This window comes from Hyperoodon ampullatus (assembly GCF_949752795.1).
Source record: "Hyperoodon ampullatus genome assembly, chromosome: 9".
NCBI lineage: Eukaryota > Metazoa > Chordata > Mammalia > Artiodactyla > Ziphiidae > Hyperoodon > Hyperoodon ampullatus.
The window spans coordinates 16526036-16540125 of NC_136922.1; the positions used below are offsets into that span (position 1 = coordinate 16526036).

The window sequence follows — 14090 nt, forward strand, 5'->3', positions numbered from 1 at the left end:
CACCTGTCTGGCTTTCCTTAAGGGCCAAAGCGGTTTGGCTTTTATACAGAAACACACACGGAGTATTTTACTGATACCCCTGTGTGGGTGGATCTATTGGATTCCTTCAATTCTGCTGCCCTGGGGTAACGATGCAGGTGAAGTTACACTTTCAGGAGGAGATGGGTGCCCTATGGGTGCCCTTGCCAGCATCCTCATTAACCCTATTTCTCCATTTTCCCCTGGCTTACCCACACACCTCACTTCTGTGTCCTAATGGCTACAGAGATGAAATTTAAAAATCGTGTGTGAATGCAACCTGTAACTTACCCCTTCTCTGAGAAGCAGGGACAATGGTACATCTAAAGGAGATTTTACTCTTAAGCTTTCGGATTGTTCCTCTACATTCTTGAATGCTGGATGAACAAGTGATTACAGTTGCTTTTTCCAAGTGCAGAGCTGGTGTGTGGCAAGGGTGCCATAGCAGGCTGAGGACCAGGGGCTTTGGATCCTGACGCTGCCACCTCAGACCCAAGGCACCCTTGGGAGCACCAGCAATCAGCAGAGAGACTGGGCATCAAGATACCTGGGATGTCCTGGGAAGTGAGATGAACACCACACCCATGTAAGATGCTTGGGGTTGACTAATTGGTACCTAAATCATAAGAGGAGAAACAAACTGTTTCTGGTGCTACTTAAAGGGAACTGATGAACATTGTGCATATAAAATCAGAGCATCTCCACCATGGCATGGTAACTAGAAAACAAGGATCCAGACTTTGTCTGTCTGCCTTTCCCTTTTATTTATTTAACAATACTATTGTTTTCATTTTTAGAGCTTCTAGCTAAAAACAGAGCAGAAAGGCTTCTTTGTAAAAACAAAAAACCAAAAACCAAACTCATTACAATGTTCCATATCCTACTTTTCTAGATTGTTCAAAAATCCCCTTTCATCTCAAAAATTCTTCTGCAAACAGTAAACACATAAGATCTTTTAGACATTCATTCCTCTTGATTTCCGCCTTAGAAACATTACATTTTCAATCACATTTTTAAAAATCGCTAACATCCTAACAACCAACTGAAATAAAACATATCGTAAAAAAAAATTGGATGTTTTGTTTGTAATATGGCATTTATTTTACAATGCACATATTAGGTCAAATTGTAAGAACAAAACCATCTTTCCCCATGTGGAGCTCCCACAGAGTATGCACACGGTTTATTCTCAACTCAATAAGCTCTTTCGACCAGCTTTCATATACCTTCCATACCAAAAGGCATACCTACCACTATGGCTTGTAGTGACTTAAAAAGAAAAATTGAAGCATATCATTAAGAAAAATGCTGCAAGATGTGCCTATGAAAAGGACTGCAGTTGTTAAGGCAAGGGGTGTATGGCCTTCTACAGGCTGCCTGGGTAATGCCTGGCCTCACCCTGAGAGGAAGTCCCCATTTTGGAAAGCAGTTAGCTCACACTCGTTTTGGGTTTGTTCTCTTTGGAGCACTCCTAGCTTTAATGTTCTTCTTGGGGCTGGCTGGTTTGGGGGCAGGCGGCTTCCCCTTGGGTTTCGGGGCGTTACTGCGACTGGTACGCCCCGCTGTGCGCTTCTTGTCCTGGATTGTCCTCTGCTGTTCCTGCAGCCTCTCTTCCCACTGCTGGGAGGCAACGTGTACACATGACTGTCAAGTACATCTCACCCCTTTATGCTCTTAAACTAATATCCAAAATAATGCAGACTTTCACTGTAATATATTCATCAAGACATCCAAGATTATAATAGCTACCCTACCCTACGATGGTGAGCATGTATCCTGTACCAGATGCTTTGGAAAGTGCTGAGTATATGGTGACATCTTGACAAGCAATCATTTCGTTGAAACAACAGCCCTTCTAGGTGGACACCATTGTCGTGACCCGGAAACAAGCACAGTGATGTTATTTGCAGAAAGTCACACAGCCGACAAATGTCAGAGCTGGAATTCAAATTCACCAGTCTGACTCCAGAGCCCAAGGCCCTAGCTCATGCAATTTTTCCCATAGGCCCTCTAATGCAACTTTCCTATACAGCAAAGCCTTCTAAAAACGTTTTACCAAGGCTAAAAGCAGAAATTTTTCCAGCTTCACTAGAAAGTCAGGGTTTCTTATCACACTTATGGGTTCACCTAACTCTTTCATCCAAAGCAAGGTAGAAGCGCCACCCACATCCAGTAATCCACTTAAGTGTTAGCTACCCAGAGCCAATGAGAAATGAGTCATTCTAGATATTCAAGTCTCCTTGATAGAAAAGGATTTACTCTTTAAATATGAAAATGTGTAAGAAAAAAATGAAAAAGTGAGTCCACTTGAATAGACATTACTTTTCATTATAACACATAAGTCCCTACTTTGTTAGAGTATATTTCAATTAGCAAAATATTTGAACATGACCATAGGCCAGGCAGTGGTAATGCAGTGAAATGAAAAACACTGTCCCCACCCTCCTAGGGCACAACTCTAGTCTGTTCTAAAATAATAAACTCATTATTGTATATTGTTATTACATGATTATATTTTCATATTCTTAAGTTGGAGTATTTGCTGTCAACGTGAATGACCCAAACAGCTATGATTCCTGAAAGCTTTCTTTCCTCTCAACAATGTCAGGTTTTTATGGTAGCCTTGCCTTCTAGATTGAGTCATCTAATCTACTGCAGTTTTGGGAACCAGATAACCAATCTTGCTAGAATTTTCTGTCCAGTAAGACCAAGCGTGCTCCTGAGCAGCTCATGAATGTTTAGCTCAGATACAAGAGCAGTGTTTTGGTCTGTTACTCAGAAATGCACTCAGTAGGAGAGGCTGTGTTGAAACTACCTTCTCCAAAAATCAGTATTAATATACACTCTCCCCTTGCCCAGGAATTTTTATTCCTGCAAACTAAGAGAGCACAGGCAGTATCTTTTGTGAATGTGGAAACACAAATTCTCCTGCATATATCTAAACGTATTTTCAGGAGAAGGGATACTTCAAAAATTCCATACCAATGACCTGATTTATTTAGTTCTGGAATGATTTCACATGTCTGGGCAAAAAATTATTCTATCTCCTCTGAGTTGCCAATATTTCTATGATGTTACTACTAAAATTATGGGTCTGGCCACAAAAGTATTACTTTGTGTATATGATTTATTTTGACAAAAGTCTTAAAATTATTTTAAATACAGGGAAAGATTCTGCTTTATAGAGTGATAGGGTGATTTTTAAAACTAGGTATTCACACCCCTACATGTATATGTCTGTATTAATCCCACTGGATATTAATTCTGTTCGAGCACTTGACTGTTTGCTAAAACAACCAAAAAACGAATTTAATCTGGAAATAACCAGTAGATCAGTATTGAATTCAACCAACTCACCTTTGAAGCTAAAGAGAAATTTATGATAGAAACTCCAAGTGAGAAAAATTATTCTCTTAACTACCTATTCAAAAGACAAATACTGCTGCTATTGTTGGCTCCTATGATAGCCTGGAGATGAAAGAATGTGAAGAATTCCCAAATTCTATAGAATTTCTTTACATGCATTCAAATCCATATTCCTAGTATTGCTAATTATACTTACTATGGATCTTTTACTAAGTTGATCTCTCCATTTTTCAACTAAACAATTTTCAAGAAGCATCATCCTGAAAAAAAGTAATTTATTTTAATAAGCAATTCTTATTATGAAAGTAAGAAGTTCAAAAATACAAAAAATTGTAAAAAACAAAATTCTTCACTGTTAACCCCACAATTCCCCATTTATATTTTATTGATATTTCAATTCATTCTTCCTTGTACCTATATATATTTTTAGATCACACTGTATATTTAGATCACACTGCATATTTCCTTTTAGCATTGTATGCATTTTCTGATATAATTGAATAATTCAAAAAATATAAGTTTCATAACCATATAAATTATAACTATGGATAACCATAATATATTTAACTATTTCTCTACTGTTGAACCTCCTCTTTTGCTTAGCTATTATTATTAGCATTGCATTGAATATCGCTAGTGTGCACTGGCTAGTTATATCCTTAAGATAGATTTCCGAAAGTAGAAATCTGGGTCAGAGTATGTATTTTTTTCTTAAGGCTTTCAATGCATAGTGCTAAATTATTTTCAAAATGGCTGAACTTTCATTTAATTCACCTACACTAAGACTAGGTAAAAATGGAATCTTGTTTTTATTTGGGTTGCAGAATTAGGAGATAAATATTTTAATGTTTATTTACTATTTGTACTTCTGCAACTTTGTATAGATTTACAAATGTACGTGTATTTCTATATTGTAGTCTTAATGTTTTAAATATTAATTTATATGAACTTTTTATAGAGTAAGATTACTATTCTTTTGTCATACCTGTTGCAAGTACTTTTTTGTCTTTCTCTTTTTATTTTTATTATTATTATTATTTTTTGCAGTACGCGGGCCTCTCACTGTTGTGGTCTCTCCCGTTGCGGAGCACAGGCTCCGGACGCGCAGGCTCAGCGGCCATGGCTCACGGGCCCGGCCCCTCCGCAGCATGTGGGATCTTCCCGGACCGGGGCACGAACCCGTGTCCGCTGCATCGGCAGGCGGACTCTCAACCACTGCGCCACCAGGGAAGCCCCTTTATTTTTGATTTTTATGTACACAGTAGTGTCATCAAATATGTGCATTGACATTTTCCCTCGTAATTTCTTACATTACTTTTGTGTTTACAAACCACTTTGCTTTTCAGATAGCACACATTTATTTACCGAACTTTATCCTTTTTGATTAGGTTTTTAAAATAGTTACCTCTTTAACCCATTTGAAATTTATTTTAGAGTACAAAGTGAAAATGCATACTATTTTTCCAAGTAAAGCTATTTGCAACATTTAGTAAATAATAGTTTCATTTCTATTGATTTGCCATATTTCCTTCATGATACAAGTTCTTGTATGAATTATAATCTGTTGCAAGACTTTTTCCTCTACTTTATTTATCTACACATCTACTGTTGCTCTGCATGGTTTGAAGTAGCTTTAGTCTTGCTTGTCTTATAAGGCACATTTCCTCTCACCCCTCTTATTTTCAGAAACTCCTTTACATGCCCTTACCAGTTTATTCTTCCAAATGATCATTAGCATTATTTGTGAAGACATAAATCTCAATCATCCATAAAATTTTTACTAGGATTTTGATCAGAATTACACTGTCTATAAATTAATGGGAAAATGACACGAAGGCTGTTATTTAACTCATGTATAATCCATTCACCTGTGCAGCGACCTGGCACATCCCCAGAACTGCTTCTAGTACTGGAGCAGATGCAAAAGCCATACAGGAGACCAGCCCAGAAATATTCATTCAACATTCATTCACTCAATGTCTTTAGAAAGACAAGATAAAAGCAGCAAAACAGCTTTAAAACCAAGAACGCAAGGGATTTTGAGGAGGGTACTAGGTACTGATAGACTCCAAAACAAGAAAGTATTCAAGTGAAGTCAGTTTCAAAAGGTGTTTTTTTGTTTTTGTGTTTTTGAGAAATAGAATCTTGATCTGTATCCAGAAGAAACAGGTGAGTATTATTAATGGCAGAGAATCAAAGGGAAGACTTTTTATGTAAAAATGAGTAGTTCTGCTGGAGAAATAGATTGCAGCAAGTTATGGGACTCAGTCTGGAACCTGCACTGAAGTGTTTGATTTTTATATTTTAAGGACTTGTTATATTATAAGGATAAATAAAAAGATGCTAAGGAAAGATGTGTGGGGAGACACACCTTCAGCTAGAGATACGCGTATACTAGATGTGTGTGAGTGTGCACGTGTGTATACGTGTGTGTATGTAACACTCCAACCAACAAATGTTGTAAATTCAGTGTAAAGAAAATGTGTGGAAGTGTAGTCTCAAATGGCCATTTTTCTTTGATTTGTAAGTTATTAAAGAGACCTTAAAAAAATTCAGTATTTGCCAGACTAAGATTGATTTGAAAAGAACTGGTTTTACTCAAAGTAATATATTTGTCTATCAGTTTTTGAAATCAGGTAATGAATTCTGAAATTGACTTTTAAAGAGTCCACTCAAATACTCATATTTCCATTTTTCCTTAATTCTATGAAGAATTCATCGATATTTAGGAGATACGATATCCTAACCAAGGTATCTATTAAAACTGATTTTTCAAAAAGCTAGCGCCGTTTTTTTTTTTCTTTTTAAACCACGATTAAGTGGAATTTTATGTTTTTCCTAGGCAGCGTGTAATTGTTCTCTGCCCCTCTGTGCCTACCGTGAGCGCCACTCATAACACATGATGAGAACGTCTTGGTGGGGCAGGATGTGAGGACACTGGCAGGAAGAATTCGTAATGAGTGGGACTTGAGTTCGAGGGATGGGTGATGAGGACTTGAAGATCTCTTTCACATCCACCACTGTAGTTACTTCATTACAGCCACTCCTCTGCACAGCTTTTATTTTGGCATGGATGACTGCAATTGAAAAATCGATATGTGTTATTGAAGCTTTGGAGAAAAATATGGATGGTTTACTCCTGCCAACTCCTGAGTCTCTCTTAAAGAATCACTCCTGTAATTATGGTCATGTCCAAGCTGCCCGAATGCAGGCAAAAAAGCCCACACAATCATGTGCTAAATGTAAGGCCTCGCGTATTGTCAACAATGTCTTAAAAGTTCTGAATCATGCTGCAACATGGAAAAGTAAATTCACAAGCAGGCTTAGTCTGGGATCTGTCTTTGGGTCAGTGACTGCTCCACAATGGACCACAGATAGGGTTTGAAAAGAGAATCCCATGGATCCTTCTCAGCCCTAAAATTCTACAATTCTATGATTAGGGGTTTTTGGGGGGCCAGAAACATATCAGGAAATTTAGTTCCATAGAATGTCGATAAAATTTTATAGAAACAATACTTGCTTCTACTCTGTCTTGTAATGATTTGAAGTGAGAATCATATATTCTCAGATTCAGCAGCCACCTGAAAGTTTGTATGGTTCAATCACCCATCTGCTGCTTGAACTCACTCTGCTCCAGAGGACGTTATTACAGTCATAACATTTTTGCACCAGAAGGAGTCTCTGAAGACTACTGTTCTCAATCCTTTCATTTCCCAGACTGCCCAATCAGGGTCCTTGGTGAGTAGAGGTAGAACTGTTATTAGAGATGGCTGGTAATATCACTGTCTCTGATCCTGCTTGCAATCCTGACTCTTTTGGTCCCTTGCTATTACTGCCTGCAGTGGAGTTGTAATCAGCTGAGGGTGGCTCTGTCTTGGGTTCCATCCTAGGAAGCTGGTTTATGAAGGAGCTAAAGAATGTAAATAGAAAATGGTTTCATTATCAAAGTGGTTCTGAGGCAATGATGCCCCAGAGAACAGCATGACAGTGAAACTCAGACTGGACAACTAAGTAACTAAGGCTGGATAGTGTCAGATGAGGGACTTTGTGGATCAGATTAAGATGATATCTACATAGAACAGCCTTAAAATAACAACAACAAAAAGCTACTAGAAAAGATAGTGTACTTTTTTTTTGGTTGAATTATGCACTTCGGCTATGTGTGATTCTAAAATCCGACAACCTAAATAAGAGGTTATTTTTTCAGACTTTTATAGTGCCATGATCTTCCTGCTTTTATGTGGGTTGTATAATATAAAGGTTCTTATGATATAAAATTTCAGTTTGAAATATGGAAAGCTAAGTTAGCAAATAAAATGAACAGTTTTCTCCAAACAGTTTCTGTTATTTCAGTAGAAATAATTTAAGAAATGCAAAAAAAAAACCCAGAAAATAGCCCAAAAAGATATTTTAAAGGAACACATTTTTAATTAAATTTACTTTCAAATGATGATAGCAGAATTAAATTTGCTGGAAACATTCAAAGTAGCATGATTGACTTATTCTCTGAAGAAACTGCTGTCTGGGTCTTTCAAATAAGAGAAGAAGGCATTTAAGCTATGCCAATACTTACAGCCACAGGGTCTTGTGATTAACATATTCCCACAATTTCTTTAAGGTGTTTAATATTTGTAGCTATTTATAGGTAAAAAGATACATGTGCAGATCTTAATTCCTGGGTCTCTGGGCCTCAAGTCAAATCCATGGATCCTCACTCATCCTTCCTGCAGCAGAGAAATCTTGAGAAAAGTAAGGTGCTATCCTGGCTGACAGCACTTCTCACCAGGACATGTAAGATGAGGAGTCACACTGATCCACACCACTGTTCTCACCTGGGTACTTTACCCAGAAAAGCAAGACGTTTTTACAGTTGTTATTGTGCCACCTAGAACCCACATGATTAACTAGAAAAATCCCTCTTCTTCACTTCTGACTAGCAGACCTGGCTTTGTCATGTGCCAAGTCCCAACCCAATGGTTTCAGCAGATGATTTACCATAACTGTAGTTTTTGCTCAGATAAGTCGCCAGGGTCGGCTTCACCTTTTTGCACTTGCACCGGTCTAAAGAAGACAAAAGAGAGACCAAATATTGAAAAAAAGATTCAGGAATCACTCTGGGGAGAAGAAAGAGAGGGAGCCTTGAGGATAAAGAACTCACCAGGGCTTAGGCGTTTACAGTCAATGTCAAGAGGCCTTTCCTGTACCATCATGTCTGGAGTGATGTCTATCCACTTAACATCTGAAACACACACAGGGGCCATATGGGTGTGGTCAGTGATTTCGTCTGTTCACCCAGCTGGAATAAGGAATCATCTGGAGACACTGACTAACACAGCAGTGCACACACACACACACACACACACACAAATCCTGAATGGTAAAAATTGTATGTGATTGTCAACTACTTCTTTCATATAGACTCTCTGGGCTTAGGAAAGAAGACTTTTGGCTGGGACTGCTTATCCAGAACTGATGTGAAGGCACGTCCATTTAAACGGGCTGATACATACAGTCAACCTAGATAAATTACAGCATTCTGTCCCAAACCTATTTTAAAATGTTGATTTTTCAAGTTGACAGTTTACACTAATCAGAATAACCCAAATATTTCCAAATCCCCACCTCACATTTTGCAGAAACAGTCCATAGGTACCCCAAACAAGCATAGCCCTGTATCATTTCTATAATTTAAGCAATGAATATGTTTTTTTCTAAAACTCTGAATTAGAGAGGAGTTTCGATTTTTCCTCTTCACTTTACTTCTTCTCCTCCACGTTTTGGGCAATGCTCTGAGGTATAACTTCAGAAACTACACTAAAGCAACACCATAGTTTCTTTAAATGTGCAGCAACCTGGGTTAGGCATAAAAGGAGGCAAAAATATACTTAGATTTTATTTCAAGAAGTGGATTTAAACCTGCTCCTTCTTCCTAGAAAAGCAGGAAAAAAGACCAAAGAGAAAAGAAGGAAGTGGTGGTTGAGCTCGAGTTGATTAATGCCACAGAGGTTGGCTCTGGGTCAAAGACCATGAAACAGACGTCACAGTTTTCCAGGGCAACTAAATTTACAAACTGCACTCCCGGTGGGGAGTGAGAACTAGTACTGTTTTCTCAGAAGAGTTTTCAAGAGCTAACATTAAATGAAGAATCCTGGTGGGAATATTTTAATAATTAAATGATACATGTGAAGTACTTAAAGCTGGCTCAGATCCACTTTAACCCCTATACACTTGTTTACTACTGCTACTATCTTATTTTATTACTCTAAAGGAAAATGTCCCCAATGGTCCCCTATCTAAGCAAAAATCGCCCGCCCCTCCTTATGGGACATGGTGCTCCTTAGCTCCCAAAACTCCAGTAGAGAAAGCAAACTTTTCCCGATGTCAAGTCACAGCCCTTCCCACCTCCTCCAGCTCTCCTAAGTGGAATGGGGGGATGCTCGACCACCCGCTGGCAGCTGTAGGTGTGGCCGTCGGGTTCTCACGTGGCAGCGACAGCCCAGGGTGCCTCGTCACCCCCCTCGGTCCTTCCCCGGGCCTCACCCTCCGGGAGGTCGGTGACGATGGCCTCGGGCGAGATGCACACGCCCCGGTCGTAGACAGGCAGCTCGTCGCAGGCCAGGCTCTCGGGCCAGCTGTGGTTGTACATCTTCATGAGGGGCTCGCAGTCGTCACGCGCGCGCTGGCACACCGACTTGCACGGCTTGATGGGGTCGTGCAGGAACTCCAGCGTGCAGATGGGCGCGTACATGGCGCAGAGGAAGAAGCGCAGCACGGCGCTGCAGTTCACGTCCACCAGCTCCTCGTACTGCTCGATGGCCAGGATGGCGTTCTCCTGCGTGCTGTGGTGCAGGTGGTTGGGCATCCGCGTGATGTTCCAGGGCATGTGCCGGCACATGGGGATGCGCACCGCCTCGCACGGCGCGCCGCGCACGCCCAGCGCCAGGCGCAGCCACAGGCAGAGCGCGGTCAGGATGGAGAGAAGCATGGCACTGCTCTCCCGCGCCGCCACCCCGACAGGCAGAATGGGCCCTTCTCTCCCCGTCCCCCTAGGCTTTCTCTCTCCCTTCCCGAAGGAGGAAGTCCTTTAGGGTACAGGGGATGTGCTCGTCCCAAACTCCCGTGGGCAGCAACGCTGGGCCGCGGGGGCCGGCTGGGAGTATACGCCGTCCGGCGCGCGCAGCACGAGCAGCACCAGCCCTCAGCCTCCGGGGCGTGAATCCGCCCTGGTAGCTCCAGTCCCCGGCCCGGCAGCTCCGAGCGCAGCCAGCCCCGGCCATTGCGGGACCTATTTATCCCGACATCTCCCCTGACGTGGGCTCGGGAACGCTCCCTTGGCAGCTGCAGGCGCGGCGCGGGCTCCCCCTCGGCCGCCCCACCCTCGGCCCTCTCTCGCAGAGGTGGTGACATCATCTCCTCCGGGCCGCAGCCCAGGGCTGGAATCCTGCATTCCCCCAAAGTCCGTCCTTTTTAGTCTGGCCAGTCCTTTTTCTCCAGACCAAGAAAAAGAGCCTCTGGCAGTCGTTTTGGACACCGGATCCAAGAAGGTGCAAGAGAGGATTTCAAGAGAGGGAGGGACCGCCTTTCGAGTCAAAGCTGAACTTTGCGCCCTCTGCCTTATGGGTTCCCCAACTGTAGAGGTGGAGGGAAATGGGAACTTCTGCTGCTCTTTAACTCTGAAACATGCTTACCTTCTCCAGTAGGGGGCATGAGAAGCGCTGAGCGGTGAGACTACTGTGTGGGACGGGGAGAGTGCAGTTGCAAAGGGAAGGACGCCCCCCTCCCAGCCGCGAGTTGTATGGAATTTGTTTTTGTTGTTATTATTGTGGCTAGTAGACGTTACTTTGGGCTCAAGTTTTTCCAGAATGGCCTCTGATCTGTACCTGCTCCAGGAACAGAACTGCCTGAAGGTGTAATAGCATCTTCCAGTTTGAGAACGTCTTCCATCCACCAACATCCCCTTTTCCTTCTCCTGACTCCCTATTCTTCTCTCCAACGTGAATGAAAGCAGAAAACAAAGAAGACTTTGGATACCACAATTTGAAAGATTTTTTTTCCTCCTTCATGCCAAGTGATTTCCAACGCAGCAGTCTAACATCTTGATTTTTGATTTGCTTGGAAACTGTTATTTAAATGAAGTAAGGAGCTGTGTACCATGGAGAACAATGATGTATGTTTTGTTTTCTCTTTTATTTTTATTAGAAAGAGGTAGTAGAATCCACTGCTGGCTCAGCTATCCACAGAAAAGGGAGGCTTTATTGTTCCAAGTGTACATCAATCTTCAGGCAGTAAGATTTCTGGTATATGATATTTTCTTAGGGCATTAGAATATGAAAACATGTTATCTGAATGTTAATCTTTAAAAACATGGTTTAATTGGAAATCTGAACTTGAGGCAGACAGATTTTTTTTGTCTCTAAAGCTTAGATCCACAAAGTTAGTTTAGTTTTGACCCTGATCAGGACTGAGGATGAAAATAGCCCAAGAAAGGAAAAGCACAACTGACATTTACTGAGCATGTACAATGGGCTCAGGGTAGTGCTAAATGCTTTAAATGCATGATCTTATTTTTTTCCCCCAGGAACATGAATCAAACATGGTAGGTTGAAAGGGTAAACGAGAAAAATACATTTCAGTATTCACCCGAGGAGTCCAATTCTATTTTGTGGGAAGGCCAGGGTGACCAAATACAGGCAGGCCAATCTAGAGAGGTATTCCAGTTTTCTGTAGAACAGATCTCAAGCTTCAGAAATGCCAACGCAGGCTAGTGAAATATCAAGCGAGGGGGATAGCCCAGATGAGAGCTCAAGCCATTTTCAGCAGTAAACTCCAGTAGGTATAAATGCCTGGCTTAGTGAGAAAGATTTTCAGCCCAAGTTCCTACCAGGGAAGAAGATACAGTTTTGAGAAAGAGCTGGACTCCCTGTCCTTTTCCTGGAGTTAGTTGAGGAGGGCAAACCTGGGGAGGACTCAAACTTCTGCAGCCAGTTTGAACCTGCTGCATTAGTTTAGCTATGCAGGTACCAAATCGCGACATTTCAGGTGCTTCCCTGATGTTCGCAGATGGCATGTCCTTTAAGAAAGGGAGAGGAGAAGTTAAGAACCCTTCTCCATAAAGCTCTTTGCTTACCCCACTAGGCCTGTTGGTAGTCTGGCCTTAGTGTTTCTAGGAGAGGGTGGCAGTGTTGAGGGATTCATCCGGAGAGTCTGTCAACCAGCCTCCATCTTCTTGCCCGGCTTTAGCACTCAATCCATTACCTCATACTTGACATTGATTTGCCAATAGCTCATGTAACTGGGGAAGTTCCCCTGGTCAGTGGCTTCTCTCTGGTAGCTCCTTTTCAGTCTCCTGTTTCTCTGCCCATCCTTTCAACGTCTGGCATTCTCTAGGGCTCCATCCTCAGCCTTCTTCTCACTCTCTACACTCCCTGCTGCTCCAGGTTGCCTCAACCTCGGCACTGTCGACAGTGGGGCTGGATAATTCTTTACTGGGTGAGTGGTGGCGGTGCTGGGGGCTGTCCTGCACGTTGTGGGAAGTTTAGTAGTATCTCTGGTCTCCTCCCACTAGACGCCAGGGGCAGCCTACCCCCTACCCCACTGTGATAATCAATAAGGTCTCTAGATATTGCCAACTGCCCCCTGGGGGACAAAGTTGCCCTGGGTGGAAAACCACTGTTCTACTCTCCTCTCTGGCTTCAGGGACCACCTAGATGTCAGTGGCTTCCAAATCCAGACCTCTAGGCCTGCTGGTCTCTGGAAGTGTTTATCCAACTGTCCCCTGGGAATTTCCACCTGTGTATCCCACAGTCATCTCAAAATCAGCCAACCCTAAACTGAATTTATCTTCTCTCACTCCGGGCTGAACTCCCAGTGGTCCAAACCAGAAACCTCTTCCTCCGGGTCTAAATCCTTCCCCCTTGTTCCCAACTCTTCTACCCTTTGCATTTCTACGACCACGGCCTTAGCTCTCGTCTGGACCGCAGCAGTGTCTTCCTCCTTCTCCCTGCCCTCTGCCTTGCCCTGCCATTCTCCACACTGACCTGGGGGGGGGCTTCCTAAGGCATATCCCTGATGATGCTCTCCCTAGCTTTACATTTATGGATGGCTCCAACAACCCCGGTATTACTAACTAATCCTTAAAAAGGTTTTCAAGGCCTTGAGTGATCTGGCTCCGGACTACCTTCTGCTTCATACTTGAACCCAAATATCACACTCATTTTCTCTTGTCGCTGCATCTGTCTCTCATACAGGAACGCTCTCTCCCACTTTCACCTGCCTCATGCTTCTTCATCCCTGAAAGGCAGATCTAGTGAAAAGACTCTATAAACTTGGAAAGCAAGGCTTTGTTTTTGGTTTTTAAACAGTTGTTTTCTTTCTTCTTGATTCTGTACTATAGGTCCTAACATTACACCAACATAAACCCAATTAACTTTCTTCTTGATGATCCTAAACTCCCAGACACACAAACCTCTAGGCTTGTGGTATTGTCAAGTGATGAGTGAGGGGAGCAGTCTCACCGCAGATGTGGCCTCCAGGCATGTCCCTGAGTCCTCAGCCCAAGAGCAAGGGCCTATTTTCTAGTCCCCCAGGCTCTATACGGGGAGTGGGGGACTGCCAAACGGCCATGAGAAATGACTGGTGTCATTTCTTCAGGAAGGAACCCTTTTTTCCATTTTTAATTTGGAGTTAGCAGGTGGCAGTTTTGATAA

The 14090-nt window shown here is 42.3% G+C and overlaps 1 protein-coding gene across 1 annotated transcript; it reads right to left on the reverse strand.

Moving 5' to 3' along the window:
- Positions 1-1452: 1452 nt before the first annotated feature.
- Positions 1453-10369, reverse strand: SFRP4 (secreted frizzled related protein 4; the record flags this gene model as incomplete). The annotated part of the gene is made up of 6 exons (XM_079711579.1): positions 1453-1638; positions 3581-3644; positions 6263-6461; positions 8380-8445; positions 8543-8623; positions 9925-10369. The coding sequence occupies 6 exons, from the start codon at positions 10367-10369 to the stop codon at positions 1453-1455; spliced, it is 1041 nt and encodes a 346-aa protein (XP_079567705.1).
- Positions 10370-14090: the final 3721 nt, after the last annotated feature.